Source organism: Chiloscyllium punctatum, chromosome 23 (genome assembly GCF_047496795.1).
Source record: "Chiloscyllium punctatum isolate Juve2018m chromosome 23, sChiPun1.3, whole genome shotgun sequence".
Classification (NCBI taxonomy): Eukaryota; Metazoa; Chordata; class Chondrichthyes; order Orectolobiformes; family Hemiscylliidae; genus Chiloscyllium; species Chiloscyllium punctatum.
Window position 1 is genome coordinate 60,855,679 of NC_092761.1, and position 22,673 is coordinate 60,878,351.

At 42.7% G+C, this 22,673-nt stretch overlaps 1 protein-coding gene across 1 annotated transcript in view; it reads left to right on the plus strand.

Moving 5' to 3' along the window:
- slc37a2 (solute carrier family 37 member 2) overlaps positions 1–22,673 on the plus strand; it is a 70,516-nt gene that overhangs the window by 40,283 nt on the left and 7,560 nt on the right. Inside the window, exons 4-15 of the mRNA XM_072593077.1 lie at positions 634–712; positions 2,039–2,174; positions 5,034–5,110; positions 11,006–11,172; positions 12,579–12,616; positions 13,175–13,330; positions 15,620–15,710; positions 16,491–16,553; positions 18,736–18,821; positions 19,552–19,600; positions 20,571–20,644; positions 20,853–20,931. Of these exons, the coding sequence (XP_072449178.1) occupies positions 634–712; positions 2,039–2,174; positions 5,034–5,110; positions 11,006–11,172; positions 12,579–12,616; positions 13,175–13,330; positions 15,620–15,710; positions 16,491–16,553; positions 18,736–18,821; positions 19,552–19,600; positions 20,571–20,644; positions 20,853–20,931 (1,095 nt within the window). The remainder of the gene's footprint in view (positions 1–633; positions 713–2,038; positions 2,175–5,033; positions 5,111–11,005; positions 11,173–12,578; positions 12,617–13,174; positions 13,331–15,619; positions 15,711–16,490; positions 16,554–18,735; positions 18,822–19,551; positions 19,601–20,570; positions 20,645–20,852; positions 20,932–22,673) is intronic.

Below are 22,673 nucleotides of genomic sequence, written 5' to 3' on the forward strand. Positions count from 1 at the left end.
GAGTCTAAGTAGAAAGAAATAATAAGAACAATTTTAACAGCAGTGTCTCTGGCTGTTTTCTTTCTCAATAACTTTAGAGAATGACTTACCAGCTAAGTGTACTGAGGTTAATTGCTGTTTGCTAACTGATTACAAGTCTGGAAGAGAATTGAGCCGTAGGGCCTTTACAAGTTTGCTTTTTTTTTCCCCACTAACCAACATAATTGTCAGCTGAAGTTTTGAGACATCCACATTTATTTCTAAAAGTAATAAGCACTTACGAGCCATCATCAGGACAAGAACAGGTGCTGAATTAAATCTGGGGCATTCAAACAGTCGTAATTCACTGGGAAAGGCCCAAATCTTTTCTTAATTTGTACTCCCTGAGGATGGTGCAGGTGAAGGTATTCACTCAGTGCTGTGGGTCAGTGGTTTCATGAGCCTTGCCTCCAAATTGAAACTGAAGGGGAACACCTGAGGTGATGGTGTTCTCATCTTTTGGCTTTTTATTTTAAAATATTTTTTTTCCCCTTCTGGATAGTAGGGCTGTGGGTTTGAAGCCAAAGAAGCTTTGTGTAAAGTGGGGGCCATAGTAATCAACTGGTGGAGGGAGGAGAATATTCATTTACTTCATTCATGTGCCCTTTATTTCAGATAAACCCAACTACAGGATGTTGTTTGGTGCGCTGGATAATTCCTTCCTGATAGCCTATGCTATTGGCATGTTTTTCAGGTCAGTGTTTGAGAAATTGAAACCATGTGTTCCTTCTGAATTTTGTTTTTGCTTTGAATATCCAGTGTCACTATTACCAAGATCTGGGGCACAGTGAAGCTTCATTGAACCCCTAACCTGAACTTTAACTTGTCTTTAATTCACCAGCCTGGCAATATTTCACATTTGTCCTGAATGATAGGCACCAAAATGTCTCCTTTATTTGATTGATCAACGTGTATCACGTAACATTGGTTGCAGCACATTGCTGTGCCCGACTTGATGCATTACATCAAATGCAACTTGGAAACTTTGGTGTGATGTTCTTGTTTTGTTTTATGGCATGAGAAATGTGTTTGTTTTGTATTTTAAAAAAAACTTAGTGCCCAAAAGAGCAAATGCTCTGGAGGAAATGTTTTCACCAGCAGATCCATGCAAAGCTTGAGAATCTTTCAGCAGAGCAATCAAGGGGTTGTTAAGACTACTTGTTAGATGGCACTGAGATTTGAAGAAGAAAAAAATCACTTGATTTGAAAGGGGATGTTATTATGCATCGCTGGCTTGGAGGTAGGGACACTACTACTGCACCACAACAGCCCACATTTGAGGTTTGAATTCTGGATTTCTGACTGATCCATGAGAGTCAGCTGATTAGGAATTAGTGAGGGATAGAAATACTGCAAATCAGAGTGCACCATGTTGTGTAGGGTGGCACAGTGGGGAAGTGGTTAGCACTGCTGCCTCACAGCACGGGGGACCTGGGTTTGATTCCACCCTCTGTGTGTGTCGGCTAGGTGGGTTAGCCATGGGAAATGCAGGGTTATGGGGTAGGGAGGGTTGGAATGCTCCTCAGAGGGTCTGTGTGAAGTCAATGGGTTGAATAGCCTGCTTCTGCACTGTGACTCTCTGACTGTATCCACTGTCGCATTGCTAACCTTTGTTTCCACCCCCCCCCCTCCCAAAATCTTGGGTCATCTGACGTTGCACATCCTAGTTACTGGCTATAAACCCATGATGTAGTTGACTGAGATCTACAGAGGAGCATTTTATCAGCAGCTAACCTTCCTTTTTGCCAACCTTTGACCATGCTGTGTTCATAATGGGTAAAGAAGATGATCCATGGATGAAGTGACAACGGACAGCACTAGAGTTCCTGAGAACTGATTATAGTGGAGAGCGCAGATGATACAGCTTCAATATTTTAAAAAATTCCTGTGTGTAATGAAGACTACGTTTTTTTTCTCAGTTGTGAAAGCAGTTGACCAGATTCTTGGGGACTGATGTGTGTAGAAATTATCTCTGATTATCCTGACTGGTTTTGAATTTGCCTCCTGTGTTCTGTTTCAGTGGTATTTTCGGTGAGCGGCTCCCTCTGCGATATTACCTGACTGTCGGGATGTTGCTGAGTGGGTTATTCACGGCACTGTTTGGGCTTGGATTTTATTGGAACATTCACAGTATCTGGTACTACACGATTATACAGGTCAGTGGAGCAGTGGATTGTGTAGCCCCCCCATAGGTATCAAGTTTTATAAACAGGGGTCATTATTTACTTATTTCACCACTATCACCCTCATTGTGGACAGTTCCTAACTTCATTCTGAGAGATGATTCTGATGCCTATTAGAATTGTTGACTGATATAATGGCCTTGCAGGCTTAAGAGCCATCAGCTCTTGGCTAAATGCATCGGTTAATATTTTATAACCCACCCCCCCTTTTTTAAAATGTTGAACAAGGTATGATTTATAAAATTGGCATGTAACAACAAGTGCCTCTGAGCCAAAAGCTCTGCGTGAGAGTTCCATCCCGAAACTCGAGAGGTGCATGGGTAATGTGATGAAGCAGCTGGAGTGCCCACCTGCATATTGTACCTCAAACATCAAATGCAACTGAACTGACCCACTCTTGTTTCTGTGTAATCACTGATGACCTCAAGTTGTTCAGGTGCAGCAATCATCTGTGCTAATCCCTTGTCCCATGTTCCCATTGCTGGGCTTTAAAACCTCACCTGGGTTTAAAGTTCTCGTCCTTTCTCTTACTTCCATTCTACCTCCCTTGCTGAAGGCACCAGGGAATGGCTTAACCCAACATCTTGGCAAGCACCAAGTTATGCTGGTTGGATCGGGGTGGAGGAGTGAAAGTTATTCGTTTCTTCTTTGCAACAATTCCAAGGGCACTTTTTCTTTCGATTCTTGCTGCAATGAAAACATCGGTGATGTCAGTCCATCAAGATAGAAGGGAAAGCTAACTCTCAACAGAAGTTGTTATGAAAACTTACAGCAAAGAAACTATCCTGACCACAGACTCGGACTCTGCCAGGGCATTGAACTTTATTTCCCACTCTGTAGAGAGCCCTTTCCCTCTCATAAACTACACTAAGAGTAGCTCAGTTGCCTTCTTTGGCCAGATCACAAGGAGATAATAGCTGAGATTCAATGAATTGCTGCAAGAGGCAATTCTGCTGCAACTGGAGAGAATGGTCTTGTGTTTTATTTTGGAATAGACCAAAATAGAGATGACATTCTGCTTCAGGCACTTGCATTCAAAGGGTCATATGGAGCAGTGGGTAGCAACATGGCTCTGAAGCTAGAAGCTCCAGGTTTAAGTCCCACTGGATTGTCATGGGAGGTACATTTATAATTCACCAAACAATGTGAATATCAACCTGCAAACCCTTCCGTCACAAGCCAATAATTTTAGGAGCAAGGTCAACCAAGCAATGGAATGAAGTGTTCTACGTTCAATCCATAACTGCAACCAGTGACGTGTGTCAACATGCACGCTGCCAAGGTAATGTACTGGAGTACATTGTAACACCACCAACACAATCTCTTTCCTCCTCAAATCCTGAGGGAAATATCATCAGAAGGGACAGTAGTAAGCTGAAGTTCATCCTCCAAGGTGCTGTAGATGCTGGGTTCAATAGCAACCATTGAGTCAAAGAAGTAAATTTTGTTGGGTGACAGTATCTAGTGTTATATTTTGGGAATATAAAAATAAAGGTTTGAACTGGCTATAATCTCCCTGACTGGCAAAGCTCAGGGCTGAATGGCCTCCTCCTGTTCCAAGGGACACATGGCAGCTTGCATTGTTGAGGCAGCGGTTTGTGGGGTACAGACTCCATGAGAGATTGAGGACTTCAGCCCAAGTTGACTTAGTATCCTCCAAGCGAGTTATCTTCCCTCACGCTGCAAAGCACCGCAGTTGCTGGGATCTTCAATGCATACCAGTTGGCATGAAGATTCATTGCTTCCGTAGGCTGTTGCTTTGGCAACGAAACTTAGAAGGCATGTTGATTACTGCTCTCTTTGTCAGGAGAAGTTTGGTTTCATCTCTATAGTAAACGCTGCAATCAGCAGTTCGTTTCTTCTATTTGTTCATGGGATCCGGGTGTTGCTGGCTATGCAGTAACATAAATGCCTAGACAGCAGTCAGGAGTCAACCACATTTATTGAGAATCTGCAGTCGCATGTAGGCCAGACTAGGTAAGGAGGGTGGTTCCTTTCCTAAAAGATATTTGGTGAGCCAGAGAGCTCAGAGCATTCTAGGGGTCAGGTACATAAACCTTTTTGAAATTTGAGTCTCATGTAGACAGGATGGTTAAGGTATTTTGCACACTGCTTTCATTGCTTAGACATTTTGAGTATAGGAATTGAGATGTCATATTGAGGATGTGCAGGATGTTGGTGAGGCCTCTTCTGGAGTACTGCATGCAGTTCTGGTTTCCTTGCTATAGGGAGGATTTATTAAAGTGGAGAGGGTCCAGAAAAGATTTACCAGGATGTTGCCTGGAATGCAGGGTGTGAGGTATAAAATTAGACGGACAAACATTTTTTTTCACTGGAGCATAGGAGGTTGCAGGGTGACCTTTTTAAAGGTTTATAAAATCATGAGGGGGGGTCAAATTAAGATGAATGACAGGTTTGTTCCCTAGGGTGGGGTAAATCAAGACTAGGCGGCATATGAGGGGAGAAAGGACGTAAGGGGCAGTTTGTTTTACACAGCTCATGTGAGGAAAGAACTGCCAGAAGAACTGGTAGATGTGGGTGTAGTTACAACACTTAAGGCATTCTGGATAAGTTCATGAATAGGAAAAGTTTACAGGACATGGCCCAAATGCAGGAAAGTGGGACTAGTTTAGTTTGGGAACATGATTAATGTGGATTAGTTGGACTGAAGGGTTTCTTTCCATGTTCTACATCTGACTCGAGATGGGACTTTCCCAACAATCATTGACATTTACCTGTTATTGCCTCCGTTCACCACCAATAGTTGAATCCTATATGCAATCCTCTTCACATGTTTCTTGTAATGATCTTCATTTAATATCTCTTCCACAGATCGCCAATGGTTTATCACAGACCACAGGGTGGCCAGCTGTTGTGGCTTGCGTCGGGAACTGGTTTGGAAAGGGGAAGTGAGTATCTTTTGCTGGTCTTGCAAAAAATTGCCATGCGTGTGATCAAGCATGTGAGGCTACAGAGTATTAATCATTTTATGGCGTTTGGCACTATATCTTGTGATCAGATCGACTGATCTAACTTGCTTTGATTTTTCTTTTGAAATAATGGGATGTACTTTGTCATTAGCATCATGGAGATGTACAGTATGGAAACAGCACAGTCTAACCTGTCCATGTCGACCATGTATCCTAACCTAATCTAGTTCTGTTTGCCAGCAATTGGCCCATATCCCTCTAAATGATTCCTATTCATATACCCATCCAGAAGCCTTTTAAATACTGTAATTGTACTAGCCTCTGACAGCTCATTCCATACACACACCACCCTCTGTGTGAAAAGGTTGCCCCTCAGATCCCTTTTTTAAATCTTTCCCCCTCACCCTAAATCTATCCCCTCTAGTTCTGGACTTCACCCCCACCCCAGGGAAAAGACCTTGTCCATTTACCCTATCCATGCCCCTCATGATCTTACAAACCTCTATAAGGTCACTCCTCCACCTCTGACACTCCACGGAAAACAGCCCCAGCCTGTTCAGTCTCTCCCTGTAGCTTAAATACTCCAACCCTGTCAACATCCTTGTAAATCTTTTCTGAATCCTTTCAAGCTTGACAACATCTTTCCGATAGGAAGGAGACCAGAATTGCATGCAATATTCCAACAGTGGCCTAACCAATGTCCTGTACAGCAACATGATCTCCCAACTCCTGTACTCAATACTCTGACCAATAAAGGAAAGCATACCAAACGCCACCTTCACTATCCTATCTACCTGTGTCTCTACTTTTCAAGGAGCTATGAACCTGGACTCCAAGGTCTCTTTGTTCAGCAATACTCCCCAGGACCTTGCCATTAAGTGTATAAGTCTTACCCTGATCTGCTTTTCCAAAACGCAGTATCCACATTCACCTAAATTAAACTTCATCTGCCACTCCTCAGCCCATTGGCCCATCTGATCAAGATCCCATTGTACTGAGAGAACCTTTTTTTGCTGTCCACTCCACCTCCAATTTTGGTGTCATCTGTAAACTTACTAACTATACCTCCTATGTTCACATCCAAATCATTTTCATAAATGACAAAAAGTAGTGGACCCAGCACCGATCCTTGTAGCACTCCACTGGTCACAGGCCTCCAGTCTGCAAAACAACCCTCCACCACCACCCTCTGTCTTCTACCTTTGAGCCAGTTCTGTATCTAAATGGCTAGTTCTCCCTGTATTCCATGAGATCTAACCTTGCTAACTAACTTGTCTTTCCTTTGCAGCTAATTCAGTAGAAACGCTACTGAACTAGCGTAGATGTGTGCTTTTTTCTATTGTCCAACTTGATTAACCTACTGCCATTTTATATTTGTTAAAAAGCTATCAATAAATGATTGCATCAAATTCCAGGCCAGTCAATGTTTGTTACAGCATCTTCAACACACCTCTACGCTAACATTACTCTCTAAACTGGAAAAGAGAAGTTTAGAGTGACCTCCTTCGTGACCTTTCAAACTTTAGGGAAGTACATGGCTGTAAACAAGTTCTCATTTATGGGAGAATCCTTTAATGAGGGGGTCAAAATATAAGATGGCCACAAATAAATTGTAAGAATATTGGAGACATCAGTTTACCTTTATAGCCAGAATGTGGAATCTGTGACTACATTAAAGTAACCCTCAGAATAGCTGAGCTGTATTCATTAGAGAAAGCAAATAAATATGAGAAGGGAATAGCAGATTATGTGAAGTGAGGGGATATGTTCAAGGATAGGCGTGTGGAATATAAAGGGTAAAAACAATGACTGCAGATGCTGGAAACCAGATTCTGGATTAGTGGTGCTGGAAGAGCACAGCAGTTCAGGCAGCATTCGAGGAGCAGTAAAATCGACGTTTCGGGCAAAAGGAATTCATCAGGAATACAAGCAGAGAGCCTGAAGGGTGGAGAGATAAATGAGAGGAGGGTGGGGTTGGGGAGAAAGTAGCATAGAGTACAATGGGTGAGTGGGAGGGGATGAAGGTGATGGGTTAGGGAGGAGGGTGGAGTGGATAGGTGGAAAAGAAGGTAGGCAGGTAGGACAAGTCATGGGGACAGTGCTGAGCTGGAAGTTTGGAACTAGGGTGAGGTGGGGGAAGGGGAAATAAGGAAACTGTTGAAGTCCACATTGATGCCCTGGGGTTGAAGTGTTCCGAGGCAGATGATGAGGCGTTCTTCCTCCAGGCGTCTGGTGGTGAGGGAGCGGTGGTGAAGGAGGCCTAGGACCTCCATGTCCTCGGCAGAGTGGGTGGGGGAGTTGAAATGTTGGGCCACAGAGCGGTGTGGTTGATTGGTGCGGGTGTCTCGGAGATGTCTCCTAAAGCGCTCTGCTAGGAGGCATCCAGTCTCCCCAATGTAGAGGAGACCGCATCGGGAGTAACGGATACAATAAATGATATTAGTGGATGTGCAGGTAAAACTTTGGATGTGGAAGGCTCCTTTAGGGCCTTGGATGGAGGTGAGGGCGCAGGTTTTGCAGTTCCTGCGGTGGCAGGGGAAGGTGCCAGGATGGGAGGGTGGGTTGTGGGGGGGGTGGACCTGACCAGGTAGTCACGGAGGGAACGGTCTTTGCGGAAGGCAGAAAGGGGTGGGGAGGGGTGGGTCTTTTTGGAGGTGGCGGAAATATCAACGAATTATTTGGTTTATGCGAAGGTTTGTAGGGTGGAAGGTGAACACCAGGGGCGTTCTGTCCTTGTTACTGTTGGAGGGGTGGGGTCTGAGGGCGGAGGTGCTGGATGTGGATGAGATGCGTTGGAGGGCATCTTTAACCACGCAGGAAGGGAAATTGCGGTCTCTAAAGAAGGAGTCCATCTGGTGTGTTCTGTGGTAGAACTGGTCCTCCTGGGAGCAGATGAGGCGGAGGAATTGGGAATATGGGATGGCATTTTTGCAAGAGGTAGGGTGGGAAGAGGTGTAATCCAGGTAGCTGTGGGAGTTGGTGGGTTTGTAAAAAATGTTAGTGTCAAGTTGGTCATCGTTAATGGAGATAGAGAGGTCCAGGAAGAGGAGGGAGGTGCCAGAGATGGTCCAGGTAAATTTAAGGTCAGGGTGGAATGTGTTGGTGAAGTTGATGAATTGCTCAACCTCCTCGCCAATGCAGTCATCAATGTAGCGGAGGAAGAGGTGGGGAGTGGTGCCGGTGTAATTACAGAAGGTCAACTGTTCTACATAGCCAACAAAGAGACAGGCATAGCTGGGGCCCATACGTGTGCCCATGGCTATGCCTTTGGTCTGGAGGAAGTGGAAGGATTCGAAGGAGAAATTGTTAAGGGTGAGGGCCAGTTCGGCCAAACGAATGAGAGTGTCGGTGGAAGGGTACTTTTGGGGACGTCGGGAGAATACTAGCATGGGTCAGCTGGGCTGAATGCTCGACCATAGTCTTTCTGAAGGGAAAAACCTGACCTTTCTTGTCCGGTTCAAGGAACAAGACCATTCCAGAGGATTTGTACAATTGAATCTGGATTAGGCAGGGAAAGGGAAGGACTTGGGGAATTAAATTCAATGGAGGTATTAGTGAAACTGGGATAGTCACTGAACAAGAAGGTTAGGGGGGAGATGTGCAAGGTCACGAAGGATTTCAATAATAAATGACTTACTATTGATGGTGTGGGGGAGGGTGGGTAGGTCATTAATCATTGGACACAGATTTAATCGAATTTGCAAAAGCATTAAGGATATTGTGAATTTTGTCTCGCGTGACAAATTGTAATCTGCGAGGGCAATGCGAGTCAAATTCAATCATTCTGACATTTAATTTCTTCCTTCCCAAAAATCTTTCTGGGCTATGGAGAATGAGTAAGGAAGTGAGAGTAATTAATGGTTCCTGTAAAAGCCAAGGCTGATCAGACAAACTGAATGAGTGTCCTGTGCTGCAACATTGAACGAGGAGAGTCCTTTACTGTATCTTAGATTTAACCAAAAAAGGAACAATTACTTTGTTGTAACTCAACAAAAAAATCTTCATATGTCTTGATGTAATTCATTTCTGTCTTGATTCATTCACCCCAACTCTCCCAAGTCAAGTACCTTGGTGACTTCATGCACAGTATGATGTACTTAGTCAAACAACCTGGAGAGATCTCTCTTTCTCGCGTACCTTTCTCACTCTCGCTCACGCTCTCTCTGACTAGGGGTGGCTTCAAAGTCCCATATAGAGGAAAAGGGGGGTCTGAAAATGTTTCCTTCAGTCAATGATCTTTGAAAGCCAGCATGCACAAGGGTTCATTAGTGAAGGTGGGATAGGGTTAGGATCCTCCAAGAGGTCACCCTCCCTGAGATAATCTCCCTCAGGAGAAGGTGCACAGGCTCAGTCAAAAAAAAAATTTTTAAGGTCAAGATAGATTTGGATTATCAGGAATACACAGCAACGTAGAAATGAGTTTAAATCGGATCAGACATAACCTTATTGAATGGTAGAGTAAGATCAACTCTTGTTCCTTGTTAATAGATTGACTTTGACTTTGTGAAGAGAGTCAAATTTGTTCTTTTTGTCTGAAGAGTTTGTTATTAAGTTAATTCTTTTTGGAGACTAAATTGACCCACTCCAAAACCATGGGGAAGATTTGACTCCATACATTAACTATCAAATCAAAATCTACATTAACCCAAAAATTGTAGTTACCACAAAATACTAGATGCAGCAAAGGAAGATCTCATGGTATTCTGGTGGTGCACTTGACACAAATGGCATTGATTTCAAGCCTATTGTTCTTCAAAACTCATCCTCTTTCTGGGAAAATTCCCACTCCCCTTCACCTGAACACCAAATTGTGATCTTCACCTGAATGCTGTGCATTCATCAGTAATGTCTTCATCAGAACCCTCTGTGACATCCCTGTACATGCTGGGGCCCATTCTGGTTGGTCAGTTATTTTTCACAAACGGCTACACCAATGCTTGTATTTCCTATACCGTTCTTGGATCAAGTCTTCACTTTCTTCAGCCTGACTCCTCCTCACTGCAGGTTACCCCACCCAATGCTCCCACAAGCAGTGGATTCCATCACTATTGTCTGCATTTGTTTTTCTCCAACTCATTATTTAATATTACCTTCCACTCCCCTGTAGACTAACTAGGTGATTTCCTCAATTCTGATATTCTCCCTTGAGTATGACCACTAGAATGTAGGTAACTGTGGCTCAAATGAACATAAATATTTCACTCTGCCTTTCAGTTAGAGCATGTCTATAGAGATATATAGAGAGAGCTACAAGTTAAATGCTGTAACTCCATTTCTTTTGGCCAGCAATCTGTGGTTTCTTGATTTCGAGTCAAGCCCAACCTGTGTGATTCCTGGTGGCAGTGTAGGCCTGACTTTGAGGATGTTGTGGCCTCCAGCAGTTTGCTTTCAATGAACTGATGACATAGGGAGAGTTTTCTGTAGACCTTGAATCATAGGCATGTGGAACATAGGAGTAGGCCATTCAGTCCCTTGAGTCTGTTCCACTGTTCGATGAGATCAGAGCTGAACTGTAATCTGGCCCTATATACCTGTCTTTACCAATATCCCTTTAAATAGCTTTGCTTAACAAAAATGTATCCATCTCCAAAGTTAAAGTCAACAGCACGATTGCCATTTTTGGAAGAGAGTTCCAAACCTCTACCACCCTTTTGTAAGTGCTTCACAAAACCTTTCCTAAACAGTCTTTTCAATACCTGGATATTTGAGAAATGTGTAACTTTATTAATGTATAGCTCTGGGGAGGCCAGTGTTTTGATATGTTGAGATGACACCCAGATTGTCAGCTGTTTCAATAAATTCATTCTCCTGGCTGTTTTGATTGGAGCTAAATGCCGCTCTGTTTTCTAACCCTATTCTCACTTAATTTAACAGGAGAGGCTTCATCATGGGAATCTGGAACTCTCACACATCGGTCGGAAATATCTTGGGCTCCTTAATCGCTGGGATCTTTGTGTCATCTGCCTGGGGCTTATCATTCATTGTTCCTGGTGCCATCATTGCAGCAATGGGAATTGTCTGCTTTCTCTTTCTGGTGGAATGTAAGTGATTTGGCTTGGTGATAATGTGCCTGTTTTTTGTCACAGATGGTATGCTTGTCTGCTTCTTGTGGTAGCAGCAAATGGAAATAATTAACTAAATATTTTTGAGTCGTTTCCTTGTCACATTGAGTGCAAGTGAATTGCTGTTCAATTGCGCTTGTACCATACCTCTGCCTTTCCACCTCCAACATAAGCTTATGTGGCCCACAGCAAGTGGGTAGGTGCAGATGGAGAATATCAAATTATTGCTTTGTATACTTGAAAACGAGCAATAACTATAGTGACCTTCTCTGAGGAGGATGCAGAGATGTTGCAGTGCGATTCTTGGACAGGCTGGAACAAGGAGAGGTTATCCACTTTGGGAGAAAAACTAAGGCAGATTATTATTTGGAATAATAACTTGTAAATTGGGAGAGGGGAATATTTGAATATTCAAGAGGCCTGGGTGACCTGGTGTAGCAAGCAGTAGAGAAGGCCAATACATGTTGGCCTTTGTAGCAATAGGTTTCAAGTACATGAACAAGGATGTCTTGCTGAAGTTATGCAGGGCATTGGTGAAGCCACACCTGGAATATGGTGTTCCTAGCTGAGGATAGATGTTGCTATAGGAGTGCAATGAGTGTTTACCAAATTGATTCCTGGGATGGCATGACTACTGTATGAATGGAGATTGAGTGAGTCAGTTAGGATTGTATTCACTAGGGTGCAGAAGGATGAGGACGTTCTCCTAGAATTTTGTAGGCTTCTAACAGGACTAGACCAGTTTAAGTGCAGGAAGGATGTCCCTGGTGAAGGGGGAGTCCTGAACCTTAAAGATGAGGGATAAACCTTTTTAAGAACAAAGATGAGGGGAAATTTCATTATCTAGAGACTAGTGAGCCTATGAAATTCACTGACATGGTGTTTTTGATAAGGAAGCAAATTAGCCATGAGATGTTTAAGGGATATGGGGGAGGGTAGGATTTAGGATATTGAGCTTGATCAGCCATGATCATACTGAATGGTGGAGTGGGCTCAAGGGGTCCAATGGCCAACTCCTATCTTCCATATTTCTATGCCTTTGTAACGGATGGTTCATGGATACATGGCATGCAGGTGGACATCTCTCGAGTTGTTGTGGGGAAGGTGGAAACAAGTGTCCCTTTCCAAACTCGACCTGTACCTGAGAAATCTCCAAAAAAAATGAGTGCTAGGGCCTCCTGGCCCATTGCAGACCTCCTGGCGATTGCTTGTTCACAGGAGCTGAGAATGACTCGTGCTGCCTTGCCTGGGGATCTGAGACCTTTGTTTGAAAAGAGAGCTTCTATAGATTGGTAAATTCTGATATTGAACCGCTTCTGATAATTGCTGTGTAATATTCCTGAATTAACATGTGCAAAAATTACTTTTTGTTATCTTTTCCGCAGACCCTGAAGATATTGGTTGCACCCCTCCCAAACACCATGTAAGAAACTCGATCACCTTTTTTTTTAACCATTTGAAATTCAGTAATGTTACTGCAATAGACACCGACACTGCTCCAAACTCAGTCCTTGCTGATCTTCCAATTCTGTCTCCACATCAGACATGTAGTAGTGTTGTACACTGGGTCTTTGTCATCCTATGTTTGAGGATTAACAAAGGGGCAAATTCAAATTGGTAGATCAGTCTAAAAAGTGAAAATGTTCTATTTACCTTCCATCTTCATACTTCTGTAGAATTACAATGTGTCTAAATGTTTTTTAGCTTTGTATGTGAGGTGCCACCAGATACAATTGTCACAATAATCTATCAATACTTCCTTACTTCCATTTTCACATTCAGGAGTTTTACATTGGGATCAGAATGTGAGGAAAGGTCTTTATCCCCACTCTTGACCCCCCTCCCCCACCCCCATACTCTGGCTGCCAGGGCTTTGCTTGAAGTTCCGAGTATTTAAAAGGCTGAGAGATTTTTTTTTGTTGGTTTTGCATCTTGGATCTGGGTCTCAATTATTGAAGAGGTAACTTTGCTCATGTCACAGGACCAAAAGGAGCAGGAGCCATTGTTACGCCATGGGAGCATGGAAGAGATTTTCACCAGCCCGAGTGATGTCACTGAGAATGGCAGCATCGTCTATCCTGGTGCCCACGCTGGGCAGCCTTCCGCCATTAGCTTCTTTGGAGCACTCAAAATTCCCGTGAGTACAGGACCCTGGGCAATCCATGTGTAATTTAAATTCTGACAGAAGTTTGGAATGCCCATGCTTTTCAAAAGCCAATGTAGAGTTGAAAGGTTGGTGCACTGTTTTTAATTATTTCTTGAGCGAAGCTTTGTTTTAAAAAAAACAATTATCCAACACATCAATTAAGCAAAATGATAAAAGTGGAAACTTAGTGCTCAAACATTTTTGTTTATGGATATGGATCTTGCTGGCAAGCCGAGGAATGTATTGTCCATATTATTTCTCTTTTCGCGAGCAGGCAAAAGTCAGTGTGTAACTCCAGACTCTGTGCCACATGTAGTTCGGCCAGGTAAGAATGGTAGATTACCTTCCCTGAAAGACATTAATAACCAGATGAGCTTTTACAGTCATCAATGGCTTCATAACTGTCATTCCTGACACCATTTCCATTTTATTTGAATTTAAATTCCATCAACCACTAAGATTTGAACATTTGTCCATAGTGCTTTAACTTTAAATAACCTCTTTTAGGGGGGTAGATAATGGCCTAGTGGTATTATCGATAACATGTGCTGCTGAGAAAAAATACAGCAGGTCAAGTAGCATCAGATGAGCAGGTGAGTTGACGTTTCGGGCAGGACTATTCATCCAGCCGTCATGAAGGGTTAAGCCTGTAACGTCGACTCTCTTGCTGTTCTGATGCTGCTTGACCTGCTGTGCTTTTTTTCCAGTACCACATTTTATCGACTCCGACTTTCCAGCATCTGCAGTCTCCTAATGAGTATGATCGCTTGACACTTAATCAAGAGACCCAGGGAATGTTCTGGTCCTCACCTTTCACCCAACCAACCTCCACATACTGCGCATCATCCTCCGCCTCCTCCAAACAGACCCCACCGCCAGAGATATATTTCCCTCCCCACTCCTATCAGCGTTCTGAAAAGTCCATCTCCTCCACGACTCCCTCATCAGGTCCACCTTCCCCCCCGCCCCCCCACCCCTGCTGGCCCACACCTGACTCCTGGCACCTTTCCCTGCCACTGCAGGAAGTGCAAAACCTGCACCCATGCCACTCCCCTCACCTCCATACAAAGCCCCAAGGGACCCTTCCACCTCCATCAAAATTCACCTGTACCTCTACCAATGTCATCTACCGGATCTGTTGCACACAATGTGGTCTCCTCTACATCGGGGAGACAGGATGCCGCCTTATGGATTGCTTCAGAGAATATCTCTGGGATGCCCGCACCAACCAACCCCACCGTCCCGTGGCTGAACACTTCAACTCCCCCCTCACTCCATCAAGGACAGGCTGGTCCTGGGTCTCTACTGCCAAACCATTACCACCCGATGCCTGGAGGAGGAACGCCTCATATTCTGCCTTGGGACTCTGCAGCAACATGTGATAAATGTGGATTTCACCTGCTTCCTCATTCCTGCCCCCCCCCACCCCCCCGCCCCACATTATCCCAGTTCCAAGCCTCCAACTGGGAACTGCTCTCCTGACTTGTCCATCACGTGCCCCCACCCCGACCTATTACCTCCATCATCCTCATCCACCTCTCGCTTTCCTCTCCCCGCCCCCCCCGCCTCCCATTTATTTCTCAGCCCCAACACAACCCTCATTCCTGATGAAGGGCATATGCCCGAAATGTCTATTCTCCTGCTCCTTGGATGCCCCTGACCTGCTGTGCTTTTCCAGCACCACAATCTCGACTCTGATGTCCAGCATCTGCAGTCCTTACTTTCTCCTTTGAATCCTGCCGTGGCAGATACTGGAATTTGAATTCAATATATTTTTAAGAAAAAAAAGCTCTGGAATTAAGAGTCATGAATCTATTATTGATTGTCAGAAAAAAAACATCTGGTTCGTTAATGTCCTTTTGGGACAGAAACTGCTGCCTTTAATTGGTCTGGCCTATGTGTGACTCCAGATCCACAGTAATGTGGTTGACTCTTAAACTGCCTGCTGGGTAATCAGAGATGGGCATTAAGCCAACCGATGTCCTCACCTCACGAATGAATTTGAATTAAATAATATTGAAATAAAATGTCCGTATATTTTTCAATCTTTTCATTTTTCCAAGCTGCTTGTTTGCCAGTCTTAACTTTTTGTGGTTTTTATCCTTCCATGAACACTGGGAAAGTAACAAAATGAAACTGTCTGGAAGTGCTGTTTACTCCTTTATGGTTCTCGATATAATGATATGTTGCTGCCACCCATTGGAAATCTGTGTGAAGGGGACCTAAAGCTTCCTCATGTAGTCTTTTGTACTTGTGTTAACAAAATCATCTTCTCTGCAGGGTGTGGTTGAGTTCTCACTGTGTTTACTGTTTGCCAAGCTGGTCAGCTATACGTTCCTGTTTTGGTTGCCACTCTACATTTCATCTGTTGGTGAGTAACATTTTTTTTTAAACAATAAACCATTTGCACAGTTCTTTCTATTCGATTCTAGCATAGTGTGTACCCACAGCACAGATGTTTGGTGCTTTATGATCTGGGTCACTGGGTAGGAAAGTACCACACAAGTTATGGAAGGACAGTTTTTCCATTAACCTCTGTGCAAAAGGTTTCCCACACTGAGAAATTTGATGGAATGCTGAATATAGTATTCAACTATTTTAATTGTTCAGTGATGACTGTTTAGTCTGAAACTGTTCTAAGCTTAGAATTGGTTAGCTGAGTCAGCACCATGCTTCAAGTTTCTTAAGATCAGTTGATGAGCTGAAACAAGCACGAGTGTAAATGTGGTTTTGGAAATATTCTAGTGTGATAAGCAAACAGTGTGCACAATGTTTTTTTTTAAAACATTAGTCATCTCTGCATTAGTCTGAGATGGATACAATATACTGCAAAACTGAAGCATGTGACATTGAAAAACCAACACCAATCTTGATGTCCTAAAATCACATTTGGCTTTACAATATGGTTTTTTTTTAGAAATCCAAATTTCTAACTCCACAATACAATCTCTCTGAAAAGTGACACCCCTGATGATCTAGTGTCCCCTCAGTACTGGAGTGTAATGACAGCTCACCTGTGTGTTCCAATCTCTGGAGCTGGAGAGATCTTCCAGCTGCTGAACCACAGTTAAAACTTCCAGCAGATGTTAACTTGTGTTAATTCATTTGAACATCTAACAGAGGTTTATCTAATTTATTTTTTGTCTTTCAGCCCATATGAATCCCAAAGCTGCTGGTGATGTTTCAACACTTTTTGATGTTGGTGGCATTTTAGGTATGTTGGTTCAATTTATGTGGATATGAGGAATGTAACAGCATTTAATACAATGAGTTGGTACAGACTTTGGACTAAAATTACCTATTGACATAAACTTCTGCCTTTTCTTCCCTCTGCAAACAAGTATTTGTTGCAAATATACCTGTATGTTTGGTTTTTGTGGTTTTTGTATTAACATATTATGGTTTCCTCGCTAACTTTGTTTTAGATTGTAACTCGTACTAAAGTTGAGTTTCCACATTTGTCGGCACTCTTGTTCCACTTTGTTATTGTAAATGCTAGCTGCCAGTGGCCTGGTTAGGGAATTGAAGCCAAATGTAATATTCCTGATGTGGTGCTCCTGAAACTACTGGCTCTCACCTGCCATCAATCAGGTTCTGTTTATTTGAAATGCCACACACTCTTTGGTCAAATTGATGCTACCCCCTCCTTATTCCTGTGGTACGTTCACTTGAGTTGGTTTTAGAGGTCTTATGGAGTCAGTGAGAACTGTATTAATTGGAATTGAGAACAAATACTAAAGACAGCAAGCTCACTAGTCAGAGTATTGGTGGTTGAAAATGTGTTGCTGGAACAGCGCAGCAGGTCAGGCAGCATCCAAGGAACAGGAGAATCGACGTTTCGGGCATAAGCCCTTCTTCAGGGCTTATGCCCGAAACGTCGATTCTCCTGTTACTTGGATGCTGCCTGACCTTCTGCGCTTTTCCAGCAACACATGTTTCAGCTCTGATCTCCAGCATCTGCAGTCCTCACTTTCTCCTCGAAGAGTATTGGAGGTTGTCAACGTTGCTTTGGCCTAGAGTTGGATTACAACTTAGTTACCTGTGAACCCTGAATCTCCAAACAAAATATCAGTAGGATGCATTTACAGTGCAAATTTATAACAAGAATATAGAAGGAACTGGCTTATTGAGTTGTACAGCCTTTCCCGATCAGCCTGGTGTTGGGGTCCTTCCAGTAGAGTTTGAATTCATAGCTAACTATTTGATGCTGGCTGTCTGAAAATGCCCGAGAGTCAGTATCCACATTTGCTTTAAGCGCTTTATAAGCAAATGTACCATGCTACCTATCCTTCCCTGTCTTTTCACACTGTTCAGTTAAGCTTAACTGTAGTTAGTCATTTGTAGAAAGTATGACCGAGAGATGATAGGCCAAGGATGCTATAATGGCAAATGAAAGGAGCGTCATTATTAACAATGTGACAGAGCTGAAAACAAAAGTCTCACTTTAAGAAAAGAAGCTCAGCAGAATGAACCTCGCTGCTAAATGGAGAAACTTTGTGAATTAACTTATCCTCAGACAACGCTATAATATCTGGTTTAAAGCTATGAGGAATGGTGCTAATCTCCTAGATGAAATATGATCCCATGTGATCTTGTAGGCAAAACCCATCCCAACAGGAAATCTGACCTTTTTTTTCCCCCCTGAATTTTTGTTTTTACAGCGACGTGTATTACCAATACCACCACTAGGTGGAGCCGAAACACAGCTTTTGTAATTTAGTGTCAGCCAACTTAAATCAATGAGCAGCACAGTTCGGTATGATAGATCCTCCTCTCTGCAGCCTCAATAAACTTGCAGCATTGTACTGTTAAAGCACCCATGCAAGATGTACATGTGAAATCAATAAGAAGGCTATTGACCCAGATCACTCAAGGGGTAACATGGTGGCTCAGTGGTTAGCACTGCTGCCTCTCACTGCCAGGGACCTGGGTTTGATTCCACCTCCAGTAACTGTCTATGTGGAGTCTCTGTATGTCCTCCCAGTGTCTGCGTGGGTTTCCTCCAGGTGCTCAGTTTTCCTCCCTGTCATTTTAAAAATTGAACCAGTCCTTGCTGAAGTTTTGTACGTGGAAAAAAATGTATCTACCTGGTGCTTCTTTTGTCTTGTTATTGAATTCTTCTGCAACAATGCAATCTAAGCTCCATCAATCCTTCCCCTCTCCCATCCCATGTCACTATTATCAAAAAGAAAAATGACACTTTCTTTACTAATTACTTTGAAATGGGGAAATGTACTTTATTGTGGCTCATGTTGGCTTCGGCATCATTCGTTGTGCTGCCCAGGCAATTGGATGGTAATTTGGTCAACACTGGGTAAGATGTGGTGGGTTACAATATGGCAACTCTCCTGGTATTGCTGTGCAAATTGCTCATTGTTTCCTTTTCATCTGTGAAGGTGGGATTCTGGCCGGAATTATCTCCGATTACACAGGCGGGAGGGCTACCACTTGCTGTGTTATGCTGATCATTGCTGCTCCTATGGTAAGGATGGCATGGACTTAGAGTGGGCATTGGTATTGTCAAAATAATTACATTTATTACACTTTCAGTGTGACTGCCATGGTTTGGCCACAAGGAATTAAACAGGCTGAGGGTTGACTGACCTCCTGAACCTGAATATCTCATTCCTTGCAGATAATATATATGATCCACGCTGTAGCTACTTTTCGTTATCTTGTTTTGTGGGATGTGGATGTTGCTGGTAAAGTTTTGGATCAATGGCACAAAACTTCTAAAACTCAAAGATATTTGTAATTATCTTACCTGTACTTATGGCATTTTATATAAAATTCTTCAGTTATCAAAATTGGGGGAAGGGGTGACAACTTATTCAATGTAGGAGAGAATCTGACTAGAGAGAGATTTGCTGGAATTTGGGGAAGGGGAGAGAGAGATTGCTTAATTCTGAAATCTCTGCAAAGTTGGACTGAAGATTCCTTCATCCAAAAGTCTGCTCCTGCATGCCAGGAATATTCTAACAGTCTGTGGAACCCAACCAGCAACTGAGTTTACTATGGCCACCAGTTCTTCATGTTAATGAATGAGCTTGAACTGTCCACACTCCAGGAGAGCCAAACAAGGAATTATTAGCCCATGCTTCCAGAGCAGCGTCTTCTGTTCCTGTGACTTTTCTTAAAAGACAAATCGTCAGATCAGGGGGACTCTTAATTTGTAGCTGCTGTTTTATGTTTGTCTCTTCCTTGCTTTTCAGTTGTTTGTCTACAACTACATTGGGAAGAATGGATTAGCAACAATTATAGGTAAGTCACTTCTAGTGTGCTGGCCATACTGTTGGGTTATATGAAGTCTTTGCTTCTAACGTAAGGATTTTCCCCACAGTTTCATTCGATGGATGTACTGTGTTTTAAGTTTCCAGAAACTATTTGATTAGATAGCCAAGATCATTGTAGAATATATTTTTTAAAACTGTGTAGGGGTAACATTAGCACAGAGGGAGGATTGGCTAGCCAATGGGAAATCGTACAAGTCTTGATAACTATCATAGATTGCTGGGGGCAAGTGCCATCTGGTTGACTAATACCCATTTTTTAAGGGAAGGATATCTCCTGTACTTGCATGACCTGGTTTATATTTAACTCTAACTCCATAATGCCCGTTATTATAATAACTCCTACCTGCCCTCTGAGATAACCTAGGAAGTCACTAGGCCCAAGGGGAATTGGGGATGGGCAGCAAATGCTGACCTAGTCAGCAACACCATGTTCGAAACACTTTTTTTTTCATTTAAAATAAAACAGTTGAAATGCTTTGGCTATAAAGTAGGGATAAATTGGGGGGATTAGTGATTCAATGTTGATTGTAGCTCATTGGATAGCACCCCAACCTCTCCATTTGGAAAGGCGCAGTTTTAAACCCGTCTTCAAAACATAATCCAAAGTCTGCAAGTGCAGTATTGAGAGGGTGCGCAGCATCCAGGATGTGATGTAATTTCAGGAAATGTGTTTACAGTGAGGCCCTGATTTAGTGTAACATAAAAGAAAAACTCATCACATGATTTCTGAAAATACTGGTGTTCTCCTCCATCTTATCCCGGCCTCAATATCATTTTAAAACCTGCTTCTCATTCCTGTGTGAGAGCTTGCTGCACATAAATTGGCTGTGGCATTGCTTGTGTTAAGTAAAGTGTAGTCACTTTTTTTTGGCTGTAAGTGGTTTGAGGTCACTCTCTGAAAGATGTAATTTAAATTCCTGTTTTGCCCTTTCTAATAGGAATGTTAATATTCTGTGGTGCACTAGTGAATGGACCGTATGCTTTAATCACAACAGCAGTAGCAGCTGATCTGGTGAGGAGCCACTGTACACACTTTGAAAGGGTGGGGAAGAGTACGATGATTTAACTCTTAAAATCGTTTACTAAATTCCTTTGGTTAATTTTTCCAGCTTTCCAAACATACTTTTTTTTAAAAAAAATGTTAAATGGGCAATAATTGCACATAACAGATAAAATAGTGATTGAAAGATGCTTAACTTTGTGATTTTTTTAATCACCAGGGAACTCACCAGTGTCTTAAAGGGAATGCTAAGGCTTTATCAACTGTCACAGCAATTATCGATGGAACAGGTTCAATTGGTGAGTTACTGAATGATATTAATAGGCTACATCTGATTTGAGTTAGATTAATTAGATATAACCAAGGTGAGAATCAAGTTACATTTTGTTTATCAAATTAACTAATCATTAATTTGCTTTTTTATATTTGAGGAGTGTGCTCTTCTATTAGTGTATTTTATGTTTAAGTCAATCTGAACTGTACTAGCAGACCTCCCATGACTGTGTGCTTGTGGCTTCAGAGTGTCTTACTCTTCTAATTGAGACCTCTGCAGTTTGGGTTGAGGTGTTTACATTGGCTGGCATCTTGATAGCCACAAAGCTGCACTGTAAGCAAATGTAACTAGAAGTGAACCAAAGTTAAAATGTTCACAGAGGAGTAAGTTTGAAGATTGCAGTATTTCTAAGTCTAGTAGGACACGGTACGATGCTAACTATGTGGTGGGTAATTTCTTTAAGGAAGGAATATACTGAGCACTCACCTTTTTTGTCCATCATGAGAATGTGATTAAGTCTAATTGTCCTGAGAATCTGTGATAATGGGTCTTGAAGCTAGACAGAAGGACTCATGTAAGAATGGCCTGCAGCCAGTGGGGAGGGAGTTGGCTGTAAGTAAAATGCAGATTATTGAGACCTAGTTATCAAAGCCACCAGGAATGGGAATGAAATGTCTCTCTGGTTTGACTATTAAAGTCTGTTTTGAGATTTTTGTTTGGATATTTGATTTGGCTCCTTATGGTTACTAATGCTCAGCATCAAAGGTTAGCTGTAAAGCCTGTGTATTGTGGAAAGTGAACATGACGACAGGTTTGGTGTTGTCAGGTATGCTCTGCTGTCACTGTACGAGGTTATGGCTCGGTGTTCCTGTTAATGACCCTACCCCATTCTGCATGTGTGGGTACAGGTGAGGAGCTCTACTCCAGTTTTGAGATGGAGCATATGTCTCTGTACCAGCTCTCTAGGTTGTAGAAATACCAGACCAATTGTCTTGGTACTTATTGCTATCATGCAATAAATCATCTTGCTATCGAAGAACAATTCACTTCTGTAGATGCTATACAGTGGTGTATCCTCTACCACTTATCACCAGCTGGGCCCAAGACAAAGGAGGACTGGTGGCAGTGACCTGGCTCTAACAATTCTTGTCCACTACTACACACTGACAAAGGTGGCAAGTACCACAGTGTTTCCAGAAGTGGTCATTTGGGAAAATACCACTCAAAACACACCTGTTCCCTGTTCTAACAATTGTCTAAACAGAGTCGGTTTTTACCTGAAATAGTAAAAGTAATGCGGATGATATAAATCATACGAAAACGGAAGTTGCAGGAAAAGCTCTGCAGGTCTGACAGCGCCTGTGAGGAGAGAAACCAAGTTAACATTTTGGGTCTGATGACCCTTCCTCAGTTCTGAAACGTTAACTCTGATTGCTCTTCACAGATGCTGCCAAACCTGCTGAGCTTTTCCTGCGACTTCTGTTAATATTTCAGGTTGATATTTGCAACCTTTTGGTTGCAAAGTTAAACGGTTCCCGTGTGGTTGACCAAGCTCTTGATCACATTGCTTCAAGCTTGGCCCTCTGTTCTCCTTGTGGCTCTTTTGAAACACATTTTTTTTTCCTGTATTTGAAATGCCAAGACTACTACATCTTGCATTATGGAGATAATGCCCTTTTGGCCTTTTTGAGTTTGAGACGCTGTAAAGAGAGCTTTAATTTTTGTCCTCAGCACTAAAGTCTCTGCTAATATACTTCATTCTGCTAT